Raw genomic sequence first — 17,110 nt, 5'->3', positions numbered from 1 at the left:
GGGTAGTCATAGTTGGTGGTGGTAAAGCATTCCACTATGTGAACATACCTGAATTCATTCCACCATGAATTCACAATCAACTATTTTAATTTTTAGCTACTATAAACGTTATTATACATTTCTCTCTTATAAATACTGTTTTTCTCTAGGGTATATACCTAGGAGTGGAACTGATAGGGCATGGAGCATGTGTATCTTCAACCCTACTACATAACGTCAAAACACATTCCAGAGTGGTTGGAACCATATTCCCTCCAAATAGCATATATGGTACTTTCGGGTCCACATCCTCACTAACAGTTGGAATAAGTTCTGCCAACCTGATGGATGTGTAATGATATCTCCTAAGGATTTTTATTTGCATTCTTTCTGATTACTAATGCAGTAGAGCATCTATTCATTCATTTATTGGCTATTTGGAGAGTTCTATGAAGTCTGGTTCAACTCTTTGACTCATTTTCCTACCAGTTTTCTGTTTTTCATATTCAATTAATTTATTTCTAAATTACACGTAAAAGAATTATTTGTATATTCTGGATCCAAGTCCTTTGTTAGTTGTCTTCCTCTAAAATGTGGTTGTATTTGCCCTACTTCTACCACGTCTTTTTATGAATAAAAGTTCCCAATTTTAATAAATCAAACTTATCAGTCTTTTCCCTTCTATTTAGTGCTATGAGATTCTTATATAAGAAATCACAAGACCTGTGTTATTTTCTACAAGCTTGCTTGTTTTGCTTTTCAAAGTTAGGTCTTAAGCATCTGGAAATGATATTTGGTATAAGGTATGAGGTAGAGGTATAATTTCATAGACACCTCTGTCTATGGTGTCATAGGCACCACTGTTTCCACATCATTTTGGAAAATTCGTCCTTTTCTCTCTGATCTACAATATTACCTCTGTCATATATTAAGGGTCTATATATACGTGAATCTGATAACTACAGAAGGAGAAAGGAAAGGGTCAAAAATTAAATGTTTAAGAGGCAAAGTAAACCTGTTCGTTAACATTAAGTTCAATATGAAGAATTAGCGCAAGGTCAAGCAAGAATCATTAGAATTAATATTATTTGACATTTAGGTTGTCCAAAATGTCCCTCAATAAAATTCCGTAATTTTTCTATAGAGGGTTTGCTTTTGTCTAATTTGTTTGCTTTTTTGGCCGAGCCATGTGGCTTGCAGGATCTTAGTTCCCTGACCAGGGATTGAACCCTGGCCAGAACAGTGAAAGCGCCGAGTCCTAACCACTGGACCACCAGGGAATTCCCATTGTCTAACTGTTAAGTATATAAAAGTATCTGATGTTACTGGGATATATTTTTCCATATTTCACAAAATGGAACTGTTATATGCATTTTGATTTTGTATTCAAAAACCTTGCAACATTGAATATACTTTGTTAAGTGAAAAAACCTTCACTCCCTTTTCCAAAATGACTTATCACTTGTGGAAACTCAATTGTCTCCTTGTGCAACATATGGATCACCTGGAAAGATGGGGTGTGCAATGGTCACTGGTTAAGAGTATGGGTTTTGGATTGAGACAAGTCTGGGTGAAGTCCCAGACTGATGACCAGCAGCTGTGAATATAAGCAGATGACAAAACTTATGTCACGTTTGTTTTTCTGTAAAAACACACATTAAAATACTTCCTTATTAGGATTATTTTGAGATTAAATGAGGTAATGCATATAAAGAACATAGAACCTAGCACATAGAAACACTGACTAAATGTTGACCCAGCATTAATCATAATGACTCTTGCTTGCCTTGCATTAATTCTTTATATTGAACTTTTTTCCCTTCAAACAATTATTGATCCTTTCCTTTCTCCTTCTGTAGTTATATTTTTTCTCAAAATCACAATCTCACTTTCTCTTTCCTCTTGCTCTGTCTTGTTCTACATAAATACTCGTTTTCCCGAGCTTTTTAAAATCTTACCACCAACTCCACATATTCAGGTAGAAAAATAGACTCTTTTGTCTTCAGTGTAATGTACTGAATGTCTCATTCCCCTCCAGGAACGGAGAAGTATTATACTATGGTTATGCAAGACATTACCAATGGGGTAAACTGGATGAAGAGTACAAAGGACCTTCCTGTACTTTTTTTTGTTTTGCAACTTCTTGTGAATCTGAAATTATCTAAAAAAATTTAAATAATCAAAGAAAAATATTTCTGTAAGTGTTCTCTTGACCTTTTGCTCATTCTCTTGAATCTGATATGAACCCTTCCCAATTTTAAAAATTGCACATTTTTATGACTTCCAGAACCCCAATCCACTTAATTGAATTAAAGAGACATCATCATCATTGTTGATTTTCTGACATCTTCCTGATCAGACCCCCAAGCCCTCTCACAAAAACCCACAAAAGTCCCAAGACTGAGTGAGAGTCAATAACTAAACTGTAAAAGAGAACTGTTTTGTTTTCTTATTCTTCCCAACTCCTTGCTATGCTACATTAGTTTATGTCAGCAAACAAATCACACTAAAAATTAAATATAGAGCACTGATTTTTGGTCATTCATTTAAGTTATTCAATACTAACTCACAAATTTGACTGACATTTTTGGTTTTCAGTGACATTTTTTAAATGAACTGTTTATTATGAAAGTAATATACCTATAAAACTATATTCACTGACAGCAAAAAGGCTTACCATACAAAAATGAACAGAAAACTAAAGTACACATTTTGGAAAATGTCAAATCATACATGTAGCATTAAGTCCAAAAAATAGGAAGAATAATCTGAATATAGAAAGAACAAAAATACAAAACTTTTAAGTCCATTTATACAGTCTTGATGAAACCTAAGAGGATATTATATCCATAAAAAATATGCTGCTATGAGAAAAATAATTTATCTCACAAAAAATAAAAATACAATTAAGAAGTGGAAATGGTAGACTACATAGCAGAATGAACACAACTAAAATACGATTTACTGAGCTGAAAGGGGTTATTCTTGGGACACAACACACATATACACACACAAAGCTACATGGTACAAGGAAAGGGTTAGAAATATCTAGAAGTTCTAATATCCACTTAATAGGAGGACTAGAAAGAGAGAGCAAATATAATGAAGAAGAGGAAATAATCAGGCATATAAGAGAGAGAATGTTCACAAAGATGAAAAGCAATACTAATGATAGCTAACGTTTATATAGTGCTTACAATATACCAGGCACTGTTCTAAGCATATATATAATATACATATATACACACACACATATTTACACATATATACATCTACATATATATGTAGTTTAATTCATTGTAAGTATGAATTAAACTAAGTATTATTATCCCTGCTTTACAGATGAGGAAACTGAAGGAGGAAGTGTTAAGTAACTCAGTCAAGCTCACACAGCTGTGAGTGGGCGAGCAGGAAGCGAAAACCAAGTCATCTTGCTTTAGAGGACAGACTCATAACCACTACACCTCCACGTCTTCCAACTCAAAAGGCCTCTCATTAATGTGCCAAGCAACATTAATGAAAAAAGAGACCCACTCTGAGATATATCTTGGTAAACTTTCTGAATTCAAATGGTAAAAAGAAATGTATAAGTTTTAGTGGAGGAAGGAAAGAAAGATTTCCCTCAAACAAAGAAATGAATAAATTTCCATTAGATTTTTGGTTGGCAACTCTGGGTGCCAGAAGATAATGAAACAATATCTTCAAAGTTCTGAAGAATATATGGAATATCTGAAAAAAGTGTACCTCGTGTTAGTTATAGTTATTCACAAATGGTGAGGTTTGGGGTGATTCTTTTTGTTACCATCTTCTTTGTATTTTTCTCTCTTACTTTCTTATAACGAACATATATTTTTGTGGAAAAACATTAAGATCAGTGTTATAAAAATAAAGATAGTCACATGGATTAAATTCCTTAAGTATGAAAGATGAAACTATAAATGCACTAAAAATATACAGGATAATATTTTCTCATTGGAGGAGATGTGGGTAAGGAAGATTGTCTAAAGATAGTTGTTTTTTTTTTAAAAAGGAAAAGACTAACAAGTTTCATTGTACAAAAATGTTGAGTTCTGATAGGACAGAAGCTAAACAGACTAGAAGAAAATATTTGCTCCATATATAGCAAACAAAGACTTAATATCTATACAGTTCTTATAAATCAACAGGAAAATAGTTTGTAAAAAGAAAAAAAGTATGAAATGAGCAAAGAATGCAAACAGGCAATTCACAGAAGAAAAAATACTAATAGTCAATACCCACTCAGCCCTTCTTATATTAAAAAAAAACCATATTAAGTAAAAAATAATGTATCATTTTTAACTCAGCAAACTGACAAAAATTTAAAAGATGAACAGCACATAATGTTTTCAGTATTGGAAAACAGGCAGTCTGAGCCATGACCGAAGAGGAAGTAAATGGTACATTTTGGAAGTGTAATTTCACAGTACCTGTCAAATTAAAAATTGGTTGTGTTTCCCAACATCTATTTTATGGGAATACTTATGAACCAAAACAAGTAGTGTAGCATTGTTTATCAAGTGACACACAAGCGTTGTTCACTTGGATAAGACTTCCTTAGGTGGCAAATGCCTGAGCTTAGAATATCTGGGTATTTCACTATTAACTGCTAGTGTACATGGGAGAGCATAAGGGCGATGTTCGACTCTTCTTTTCACAGAGATTGAGTCATTCTCTACGATGAACAGTCCTTGGATAAACAGCTCACTGCTTACCGCTGGGCTTCATCAACTAGAAACCGACGACCCCCAGAAGCTCCCACAGCAACTGCCAAGATTTCTGGAATCGATACTAGAGTAAGAATTTTCCATCTGCTTTCCCAAATCTGACTGAATATCATGTGATGTACTATATTGTAACATCATATAATCACACATTCTTGTACATTCCCACAATATTGCTACTTTCATGCGTGCATATGCAGTAAAGTGGTCACTTCTCTGTTTTTACTCTTTAATAAAGTTGATATGACTTCTGTTCACCAATCAGTGCCAATCAATGAGTTGGGACTGAAGCCAACAAATTGGAAAGTAGTAGTAATGAGTAAGCACGATATAATATTACTTCTTTGAGCAAAATGATGGATTCACATGTTATTTTTACCATCTCTAAAGGCAAGAAACGGAATCCCAGAGGAAGCATGAAATAGTGTTTGGATTCCCATAATCCTGTCTAGTTTATTTACAATTCCCTCCTTCATCCTTCCTGCCTGCCCAGATGGTTTTCTTCTTTGTTTCCCAAACTGAATTATGTTCACTGCCTTTACGACGTTAAATATTTCGAAAGCCTTCCTTTTAATTCCTCACAAAGAGAAGTCATAAACTCTTACCTTTGCCGAATTATGCTGGGGTTAGCCGTCACTAAATGACTTTTGGATCCAACATCCTTAGTGTATTCACTTGACAAAGGAGGAAGATTGCATCTAGAGAAACAAGAACAAGCAGTTCAGAATGATTTACATACTTTTAAATCAGGTCAGTTATCATGGCAAATAGGAATTTTACTAAGTCTAGCTCAATTCACAAATAACTGTTTTTATCACCTCTCCCTTTTAATAGACATTAGATGACTAACTCTTAGCATCTTCAAAATGCTGTCATAAAAACTATTTCTGTTTTAGCAGAAAGAAAATGTCAGCTAGAGAGGTAAGGGATTTACTAAAGGAAAGAGATATAACTAAAATGAATTTATTCCATTCAAAATATTTTTGAGGTGATAAGTCAGGGTATATATGAAATTAGTGCTCAGGAGGGTGTAGTCCCCTAGAAGACACAGGACCTACAGTGTTCTCTGTGGATACCAACAAACTTCAAGAGAAAAGGAAGAATTGTATTTGCTTGTGTTTTTCATTCTTTTCCCAAATTCTAAATTATAATAGTACATTCAAAGCAAACTCTGCCACCTAAATCGATGCATGTGCGACTTCTGGGTACATGACCAATGTATGGTTGCCTACTGGTGAAGACAAAATAATCTGTCATTTAAAGAAATGCAATGATTCTCCACCATCCCAGTCTAGGCAAGGGAAGAGTACAGGTGACAGAAATAGCTCCTCCTCCCTTGTACACACACACACACACACACACACACACACACACAACACAGCCCTGGATGCTCTCCTCTACCGCAACATCTTATGAATGCTTACAACGGAAAATATTGCAACTGCAAATCCAAATCCCATGGCTTTCTGCCAGTGAGACATTAGCCAAGTTGTCAACTGCCTCAGTTTCCCCATTACACAAAATGAGGATAATGGCTTTTCCTCTCCAATAAGGTGGTTGCAAGGATTAAAGTAAGAAATGTATAAAAAGTCCCTACCTTGATGCCTCATACCTAGTAAAAGCTCAAATATGTCACATATCAGAAATATCATATAAATATAACTAAATATATATCTATTACTTCTGACCATCCCAAATGAGTCTATAGCTTCCATTAGATTTTCTTTTATTACTGAGTCCTAAGTGCTCCTGTCCACCCATGTCTTGACTCCACAGCAGGGCACCTCTAAGTTTTTCTTACTTCAGCAAACCAAAGCATCGTTTTTTTGCCGGTAGACATCTTACAAATATTAAGGTCTCGGCCATTCCCCAACTATTAAAATTTCCCTACAAATTTCCCCCAGGACATGGACTTGTCTGAGCACCGACTCAGCTGATCAGCACAAGTTCCTTGATGTCGTCTCGTATTTACCCTGTATTTGACTCCTACCACATCAGGGCATCCCAGGCAGAAACTTGTCTCAGTTGATTTGGAATCTTCCTTCCACCTGTTCTTTGGTAACAAGATTCTGGTTCTTCTGGCAGCTCCCCACAGATTAATGTCAGCCAGTTGAGTGCCCACTGGGAACAAACACAACAGGCATGGTGGGGAGCCTGGGGGAAGCCAAGTCACAGAGCCTACTTAAGGCATCTCTAGTCTAGTGGTCGCACCATATCCCAAGAGGTTTCCGAAGACCATGTCGGGGAGCGAGCTTATTAACCGCCAGGCTCATCCGGCCATGGTGCTGACTGTGCTCTTGTGATTTAACCGACCTTCGCAAAGATGGAAAGGACTCCCAGGATAAAACACAGACTAGAATTTGGGCATCCGTCTCTCTCTTTTTTTTGATGAATGTAATTTTTTTTTTTTTTTTTTTAGTTTTTATTGGAGTCTAGTTGATTTACAATGTTGTGTTAGTTTCAGGTATACAGCAAAGTGAATCAGTTATACACACATACACACACACATATATAAATATCCATATATATATATACATCTCCATTCTTTTTCATGTTCTTTTCCCATATAGGTTATTACAGAACATTGAGTAGAGTTCCCTGTGCTATACAGTAGGTCCTTGTTAGCTACCTTTTTTTTTTTTTTTTTTTTTTTGGTACACGGGCCTCTCACTGTTGTGGCCTCTCCCGTTGCGGAGCACAGGCTCCGGACGCGCAGGCTCAGCGGCCATGGCTCACGGGTCTAGCCGCTCCGCGGCATGTGGGATCTTCCCAGACTGGGGCACGAACCCGTGTCCCCTGCATCGGCAGGCGGACTCTCAACCACTGCGCCACCAGGGAAGCCCTAGTTATCTATTTTATATATTGCAGTGTGTATATGTTAATCCCAATCTCCTAATTTATCACTTCCCCTTTGATCCTGATGGCCCTTCATAACATTTGAGAATCAACCACATTATATTAAACCTGTAAACTCTGAATATTGCCGGAAAGTGAGGTTAACCTGTTTTGTCATCGTTAAATGAAACTAGTTGGTATTCCTGAAAAAATACTTTTTCTGTGCATTCCTCGTAGATTGATCCATGGCTCGTATGTCTGGGTCCACTTCACACCTCCTATCACAAAACAAAAGCTCAGAGAAACACTTCCGGACACTAACTGCCAAATCCTGCAATAGAGGGAAATGCTTAAAACAATAAAGATAATATTTTATACATTCATTTCTGGAAAATAATGACATTGTGTGCTCGTGTAAATGTCTGTTCTTCTGGGTAAACTTTCTTCAAGTCCAAATTTCTATGATACTTCCCTGTAGCTCTTCTCTTCGAAAAAAAGCACACTATAATTCTAGCTCCGCAACTCCTAAATTGATAATTACATAGATTTACATAAAAGGCACATTTAATACAGTCAAATTGTTTCCAATTAGGCATATTGTGTAAAAGTGTTTCAAACTCTGCATTAACGCTTGTTGGCTCAATGAACGGATATTAATGGCTGAAGTGTCTTAATAACTATACTCGTGATCCTAGAAGATACGATCACAGAATTGATGAGGAATGAATATTCTTTGAAGTGGGGAGTGGAGGTGGGTGGGTGATGTGGGTCTGGAGAGGAATCTTTAAATAGAATAAATTCTAAACTTCCTTTGTAAGTTGTATGTCCACTTAAATATGTAAAACACATATAATTGAGAATAATTCAAAGGCACCAAAATTATGTTGTCCTCGCTCATATTCCTGACCCACCCAGTTCCTCTCCAGAACACAGTTATCTCTGTCTTGCACAACTCCCAGATACATTTTATTCAACAATTTTATTTTTTAAAGTATTGCTTTTGGTTACAGAGCAAATGTTTACTTTGAAAAACGGGGAGTTGACTTCTAGCATTAGAAGACGTAGTTGAAAATGTCCAAGCAAAGGAAATTATGCCATTGTTATATCCTAATTCTGGAAAACATCTTGAACTGTAACTGGGTATACCACTGTGTACAGGTAAGGCTGTTTTGGGATCTCATCTTTCAATGTAACTGTCCATGGACCCTATAGTCCAGGAACATACTATGTGCTTTCCAATCACATTTACTCACTAAATGTTTAATTTTGAACATATGATATTACCTCCATTTCCTCAGGGTGCCCCCAAAATGTGTATTAAGCAACCGTGCATAAATAGATATATAAATGGTCAAATAAGAATACTTTATAAACAATTTATCAACATTTAATTACTCCCACATTGTAAACCCTTAATAAGGCTTTTTAAAAATTCAAAGGTGTTATGATAATGGCGCCATTCTTGAAACTGAATCAAAGGCACATGCACATCTAGTTTTGATGCGACCTTCTTTGAATTTTTTTCAGTCCTCACCTCCCTCATCATTCCATGAACATCTGTTTAATCCTGTGCTGTGCACCCTGATCACAAGCACTCATTAATTCTGAACTTGAATATATCAGTATTGATCATATACAACACAAATGTAGTCTTGCTTATTTGTAATAAATAATATAGGTAACCCCCAAAGATGCTTAGGCCTGATCTCGTGCACATTAAGTTTAAAATATCCATCTTCCTAAATGTAGTGACAAACACACGCCCACTCAGGAACACTAAAAAAATACATTTATTGTACTAATGCCTCCTTCCACATTGCACTCAGACCTCTTGGAATCACTTAACTTTCCTGAGTCTGTGAGTATAATATTTCCACTCTTTCTTCCTTACATAGTTTCTGGAAAAAGCAAATCAGCTTATACTCGAGAGCAAGATGAAAATTTAAACTAGACTACGTGAATGTGTGACAGTGGTGTGCTAGTCACATCATCACAGAATCAGAGTTTCTACCATGGACAGGCTTGTGGTATTGTCTGCAGCCACCTCCTCACATAGATTAGAAAGCTGAGCTGCAGCAAAGGTACAATGGTGCACTGCGGGTCACACAGTGAGTCTGCAGCAAGGGCTGGTCCTCCAACCTCCCTGTTTTCTTTGCTGGCCCTTCAGCCTCCACCTAACACCAATGTATTAGCGGGGGTACCTCTGCTCTTCAGGTAACTGTCCCCACTTCTACAGCTTAAATCCCATCTCAGCGCACTCTCCCCATGGCTCACAACCCTGTGGCAGCACTTGGTGTCCTTCCTACATTAGAGCTTGGACAGGGTGGCCTGTGTCCAGAATGGAATGGAGAAAGGGCTCTGCCCAGATGCCACTTGCCCTCAGAAGGTCCCCACTCACTCATCATCTGCTTCTGAATCACCCCAGTCACAGCACTGGCACATCTCCAGGTTTTAAGTCCATGAGGGGAATTGTTCAACATACCATTCCCAACCCCAGTGAAGACCCGATACAAAGTAGGTGCTCACCAAACTGACGTCGACTTGAATTAAGAGAACTACATTTTTATTGTCTCCATGTTTCTATGGTCTGTATCACAAAAAATAAGAATGGCAATGGAGAGGAAAACAGAGTCTTACACTGGAAAAACTAGGGCAGGGCAACTCCATAAAGGAAAGAGAGATAGAAAAGGACCCCACTCCCACTCTGCAGCAGGCTTCACCAGTGAGATAAAGTCTTTCAGGGAGCCCAACCTTTGCTCTCTGAGAGGGAACTTGACCCTCCCCCGAGTACACAGCTTCCTTGAAACACTCTCAGACAGGCTTTACTCTCCCCTACTCCACTTAGCTCAGAGCCCAGAGGTGGTTCAGTGTTCTCTCTGCTAACTTTTGCTACTTCTAGACCATTATCTATTTATCCTTAAAAATGAACACAAAACACAACCGCCACCCCCCTTCGGCTTTCTGCCCTCTGTGTTGCTGGAGACCTCAGCCTTCCTGGCCCCAGAGCATTTTGGCCCCTGGTTCATAGTCATTTCCACTTCACTGAGACTTCGGGGCGCACCTGAAAGACCCTCCCCAGAACAGCCTCCAGGTTCCTACACCTCTTCAGTAACAAATGTCCTTTTTTTCTACAACACGTCTGCTCATCCCCCAGAGAAGGTGAAGTCACATTCTCCAGTGGGACATTCTTTGACATTAGCTCTCTTTTTCCCACCTTCTCTCATCTTTCCCGCCACCGCCCCCTCCAGCTCTGAAGAACCCCATCATTTGGTCCCACTGGCCCCCTTCCTTTCTCCTTCACACCTCTCAGGGCCCACTTCCCATCCAGCCGAGACTTCAAAGTGTGTCACTTCACACTCGCTCTAGCCAGGACCTTCCATGCTGTCCCTTCCCACCCTTCTCTCCTCTTCACCAGACAATCCCAAGCCTGTGACTATCCAATCACTCCCTATCTTCCCTGCTGGTCAAAATTACCCAAGGGTGCATGTTGGTGCCATTTCAGTGTCATGGTCTCTACTCTTGGCTGGATGTGTCCTAGCAGCTCCTTTACACACCCCTGCAGGATCACGTCACCACTCTGCTCAGTCTCCTTACCAAGCTTCCTCTTCGCTCGAAATGTAATCCCCCTCCTTCCTCCCAGTTTTCTTAGTGCTGCCCAGATCCAACCCCTCTTCAAATCCTACTCACTACTTCCAAATGCTTTTGTGAAAAACAAAGCAGCAGAGTGTGTAGAATGAAATGAATTAATGAAAATGTTTATTCATAGAGAGTTTGTCTTAAGAACAAGTCTTAAAGTTGGAGTCATCCAACTGTATCGTCTAAAATTGAATGAGTGGGGCTTCCCTGGTGGCGCAGTGGTTGGGAGTCCGCCTGCCGATGCAGGGGACACGGGTTCGTGCCCCGGTCTGGGAGGATCCCACGTGCCGCGGAGCGGCTGGGCCCGTGAGCCATGGCCGCTGAGCCTGCGCGTCCGGAGCCTGTGCTCCGCAACGGGAGAGGCCACAACAGTGAGAAGCCCGCGTACCGCAAAAAAATAAATAAATATAAAATAAAATAAAATTGAATGAGTGTTTCCACTCTGGGGGTCTCCCCACGACCTCTGAAGCTCTCCCAGCTTTGCACTTTCTTGGGGCCCGTTCCCTGGCTCCCCTGGCCTATCTCCTCAACTCACTTCTACGTGAACTTGAAGGGACGGCTGAAGAGCAGCTACCTCTGATTAATCACCAGTGACTGGTTTCCAAAGGCCCCGGGGCTGGCAGGAGGGGTGGGGGAGAAGAGAGGAGGCAGAAGCCGCGCTGTGGGAGCTCTCTTACCGCATGACAAAATTTGCTTCATCTATTTGACGGCCACAGTCACTCTTCTTCAGAATCCCACCATTTCCCACCACCGCGCACTTCTTCAAGGGCAGCTGGAATGGGGTTGCCTAGCAACAGAAAACAAGGCGGGTTTTCACTGCAGAGAACACACAACCACTCACAAAATCATTGTTTACAGCAGACCCGGCCAGAGAATTTGGCTGAAGACGGGGCAGAGGGAAAAGCGCATGTAGAAAGAAAGATGCCAGAAAGTTTGCAAGGAACAAACAAGCCTATTCCTTTGAAATAAACGGGTTTTTTTAGCTCCCTGAAGTGTATTTCAATATAACATTTTTTGGTACCAAACTGGCCGTGCACACAGTGGGGAGTGACTGCTAAAGAAAATGGAAAAATCCCCACTAAACATTCTTAGGATTCTTTTTAAAGGCATTAAGCTGGGAACAAACTCAAATGAATTCTATTCCCCTATTTGGAGGCAATTTCATTCATTCATACAATCAGTCATTCACTCAACGCTGCTGGTGCTTCCTATGCTAATTTTTGGGGATAAACAGAAGACAGAGAAACCACAGGTCTCAGAATTCACAGTTTGGGATGTGAGGAGAGTGTGAACACAGAAACTTATGTAACAGACCCTACTGTAATGCTGAACTCGTTGTAGAAGAGGTATGTTTCACATGCTGTGGAGAATCCAGAGAGGGGCAAGAAGACACGTCTGTCAAGCTGATTCAGGGAACGCTTTCTTACTCGAGATGAATCTTTAAGGATGAGTAAGATTTTGCCAGGCAGAGGGAGCAGCATAAACAGAGGCACAGAAGTACGCTGAGAGCAAACGCTGTGTTTATGAGCACATGAACACTCTGGGCGGGTCTGTCTAGAACTTAGGAGGCACTAAGGGACAAGTGACGTGTGTCCATCCAGACAGCATATGACTTTCTGCAGACATTGAACTGGACTGCAAAGAAAATGTTCTGTGTACCTGAACGTTCCCTGAGGTGCTATTTGTAGTACCAGGGAATATCAAAACCCAGCACTAGCCCCTGGAAGTGAAATGCGACATTCGGTCTCTTTTAGCTGGGTCAGCAAGAACCACTAGACACGGCATTTCCTGCTTGCTGAAACCGAGCACAGCGGTTGGTGTTCTCTGGGGGAACACCTTACATCTGCATAACTGGGACATACAATAACCATGCCGATATTAAGTCAGCCATCCTTGATGAATCTGAAGGGCATAATATGGATTACACCGAAAGAATAAATGAATACCCGAATATATGCACATAAATTAATTAAAGCAGAAAAATGAAATTCCAGGGGTGTGAGTGATCACTGGTAGGTGAGGGGCACTCACTGTAGCACAAGAAGGGAATTGCACTTCCTTGATTTCTATTTTGTAAAAGGACTAGCCAGAGCTATGACAATATAGCTGATGAAGATACAGTACTGAAACTGTAGCGTCTAAGCATTTGCAGATGGGAAAGACTCCCCTTCGTAACACTACAGCAGAGACTGTCCAGTGACTTCTAGATCAGGATACAGAGAGGAGTGTCAGGCAAAGGCCAGCAACCCAACACGCCCAGGATAAGCCAGGATGACACGTGGCATTTTTCTCAGTCACTCCTGGGAGGCAGGTTTGAAATCAACAAACACATGGGCTAGATCTGTAATTTTTTAGATGTAGATTTAAGTCTTTACGCTCAAATTAACTGTTCTTTTATTCCACGAGTATTTATTAAACACCTACTATGTCCCAGGCACTGTCCTGGGTGACAGGGACATAATAATCCCTGTTCACAAGGAGCTTACATCCTAGCAGGGAAATGGATGATAAATAAGACAAATGAGTAAATAAACAGAGTATCAGATGGTGACATGGGCTGTGGAGAGAAAGAAAATCATTGGCATGAGAAGATGAGGAAATACTTTTGAAGAGGGCTTGCCAATTGAAATAGGGTGGTCAGGAGACATGGAAGCAAATCCCTGAAGGACAGTGGGTAGTGAACCTTACAGGTACCTGTGGGAACCACCGGGAGGGGACACTCCTGGGGTGTGAAATGAAGAGGAAAGAGCCCAGTGTGTCTGGAGATGAGTAAGCAAGGGACAGAGGAGGAGGGGAGATTAGGTAGGAGTAGGGTGAGCAAAGGAGTGATGCTATAACATGTTTTGGAATAATCACTCTGCTGCTGTGTGAATAGGCTGTAAGATGTCATGCACAGAAAGAAAGAGACCAGTCTCCTGAAACAGCAGACTAGAGATTTTGGTGGCCTGGGCTAGAGTGAGAGCAGTGGGGGTGGTCAGAAGTAATCAGATTCTGGAGATGTTTTGGAGGAAGAGCTGACCGGATTTGCTGATGCAATGGAAATAGGATAAGAGAAAAAGAGAGGAATCAAGAACGATGCCAAAGTCTGGGGCTTGGACAACTGTGAAGACGGACTTGCCATTTACTGAGACATGGAAGATGATAGAGAAGCAGGTTTTGGTGCGGGGGGGATAATTTGGAGTTCAATTTTAAATATGTCAAGTGTGAGATCCCCATTAGACATTTAAGTGGCAATGTCAAGCAGGCAGCTGAATATATGAGAATACAGTCGGGGAACTGGTCTCTCCTGGAGACAGAAAGATGGAGGTGATCAGCATATAGGAGGTATTTAAAACCAGGGGACTAGCTGGTGAATGAGTGCAGACAGGAAAGAGAGGAGGTCTAAGAACTGAATCCTGGGAGGCTTCAACAAGAAGTCAGGAGACTGATGAAAAATCGGTAAAGGAGACAGAAGGAGTGGCCAATGGAATGGGAGAGAAAAACAGGAAAGTAGAGTATCTTGCAAGCAAAGTTTAAAAAAAAAATATCTCAAGATACTCAAGAAGGATGGTGAAAAATTGCAGCAAATGCTATTGATAGATTGCGTAAGATAAGTGCGGAAAATTGCCACGGGATTTTGCAACATGGAGGTCACTGGTAACCTTCCTCAGGACAGACCTGTTTCAGGAGTGAGGATGGAAGCCTGATCTGAGTTCAGTGAGTTATACAACTATCTGTATACAGTTTATGTCAGAAGTGTGGGCTCACTCATGCTCTACTAATATTTAGTTTGCTTTGTAAAAGCCAACTTAACCCCCACTCATTGTTGTTAAAGGAAAGTCTCTGGACCACATCGACTGGCAATACCAGTTTTCCAAGCAAGAATCTGGGCACAGAACAAGCAGAGCTGGGAAGTGGCAGCAGCAGTAGCAGCATAAACCTGGGTACAAATACTACCTCCTAACTTCCAGATTGTGGGACCCGTGGGCGTTCCGCTTCCTGTCTCTAAAGAGGGATAATGCTGCCCAGGACTATATGAGATTATATGAGATGATGTACATAGAGCATCTCACTGAGCCACTAGCATGGTGGTCCTCCCATTATCCTTCCCCTCTTCTTTCATCTCTTTCCTCCTTCTAGCAGAGTCCACTGATTTGTTCAAGCCACAAAATCCTTAGATTCCATGGATTTGGGAGAAACATGGTAAAATAGTGATTTATCACACTCTATCTTAACAACTGGAATAATTTTATTAGCAGAAAATTTACCTACTTTATATGGTATTTACCTGTTCTTACATTATATATACATATATGTCATATACAACATATGTGTATATATGTTTTATACACACACACAAACACACACACACACACACACACCATTACACTTTTTTAAGCCTTTGAACAAAAGCCCAGTTGAGGAGGAAGCCATTTCTGACTTTGTGCTGGTAATATTTGCTTATTTCCTCTTCATTTGGTCAATGCTAGCCCTCACACAAGCAACTTCATTTCAATAACTGTTTCTCTGGTATCTGGGTGCATTCTTCTGGGCATTGGTAATATGCCAGTGAACAAAGGAGCTCACCAAAGTTTTACAGAGAAGAAACTTAATTGAGAAAATACTGCGGAATTTTTTTAACTAATTGAGATAATACTATCATTATTCTATTCTAGGCACAAAATATTTTAATTTGGCCATGGTCGATGCTTACCAGAATGATCTGTGAACAAGGCGTCCTCCTTTTGGTGTATATTACATAGAAAGAATTTTGGTCATTCATTTCCACAGAAATATTATGATTCTGTCAAGGAGTATTTTTATTAAGGCACTAACTGCATCCTTTCTTTTCAAAGGTATCTCCTTGCACCCATGTAAGCAAATATCTGCTGGGTCTTAGAATGTAGTACTATACTATAACACTCCTCCTGTTAACCTTAAAAAATACTAGTCTAAATGAAAGGATGGGTTAGGCAGATTGACTACAGCCATGGTCTCAAAATATTGCTTGACCACCAATTCACCTTATAGATCATCGTCCAGGTTTTTTCACCTATCATTGTTCCATCTATTAATGGCCATCTTCTTAATGACTCTATTATATTAACCATCTGGATTCAGATTATGGTTTACCAGGCCCTGCAAACTCTCAGTGCCTCACTGGAAGTCAGGCATGATAATAACTATCCCATCTGTCTCCCAGTATGATTATGAGAATTAAAATCAGCTGTGTTGAACATTATCAGAAAACTCTGAAGTCCCGTATAAATATATGAGACTAGGACATTATTAAATACTAAAAGAATTAAATTATCTGGGGATAAATTATCATTACATTGCTAAAGCACTACTATTACATACAGTTTACCTTTGTGTGAGAGACTTGCAATTTCAAAGGTTTACATAGATTTTGAACAGAATATTTTCTAATCATTGGCCCTTAGAGGGTATATCTACTACTCTGATCAATCAATGCATTTTTAAATGCACATTTTTATATGAATCAATCCAAGTATCATATCTTTTTTGCTCACTGTTCTATATGCAAACTAAGAACAGATCAGATAATCAACAATTTGTTCAATAATTATTTAATTTGCAGATTTCTATTGAGCATCCAATCTATCTTAAGCAGTGTCTGACCTAAAGGTATTTTCTTAATGTTATAATGGATATATTATTCGTTTATTTATTTTTAAAATTTATTGACATAGAGTTGATTTACAATATTGTGTTAATTTCTGCTGTACAGCAAAGTGATTCAGTTATACACATATATACATTCTTTTTTTATATTCTTTTCCATTGTGGTTTACCATGGGATACTGAATATAGTTCCCTATGCTATACAGTAGGGCTTTGTTCTTTATTCATTCTGTATATAATAGTTTGCATCTGCTAATCCCAAACTCCCAATCCACCCTTTCCCCACCCCCTTC

General features: G+C 39.5%; 1 protein-coding gene across 3 annotated transcripts in view; it reads right to left on the bottom strand.

Annotated features, from left to right (window-relative positions):
- ST8SIA1 (ST8 alpha-N-acetyl-neuraminide alpha-2,8-sialyltransferase 1) overlaps positions 1-17,110 on the bottom strand; it is a 171,871-nt gene that overhangs the window by 70,443 nt on the left and 84,318 nt on the right. For all 3 annotated transcript variants that reach the window (XR_009565436.1, XM_060305959.1, XM_030841304.2), the window contains exons 3-4: positions 11,870-11,979; positions 5,327-5,419 (exon numbers count right to left, since the gene is read on the bottom strand). Coding sequence is in view for 2 of the 3 variants with exons in the window: in XM_060305959.1 (XP_060161942.1) it covers positions 5,327-5,419; positions 11,870-11,979 (203 nt within the window). In the remaining variant the exon portion in view is untranslated. The remainder of the gene's footprint in view (positions 1-5,326; positions 5,420-11,869; positions 11,980-17,110) is intronic.

Source organism: Globicephala melas, chromosome 10, assembly GCF_963455315.2.
Source record: "Globicephala melas chromosome 10, mGloMel1.2, whole genome shotgun sequence".
Lineage (NCBI taxonomy): Eukaryota > Metazoa > Chordata > Mammalia > Artiodactyla > Delphinidae > Globicephala > Globicephala melas.
The sequence above is the reverse complement of the archived record's forward strand: the minus strand, read 5'-3'. Positions and strand labels throughout refer to the sequence as shown.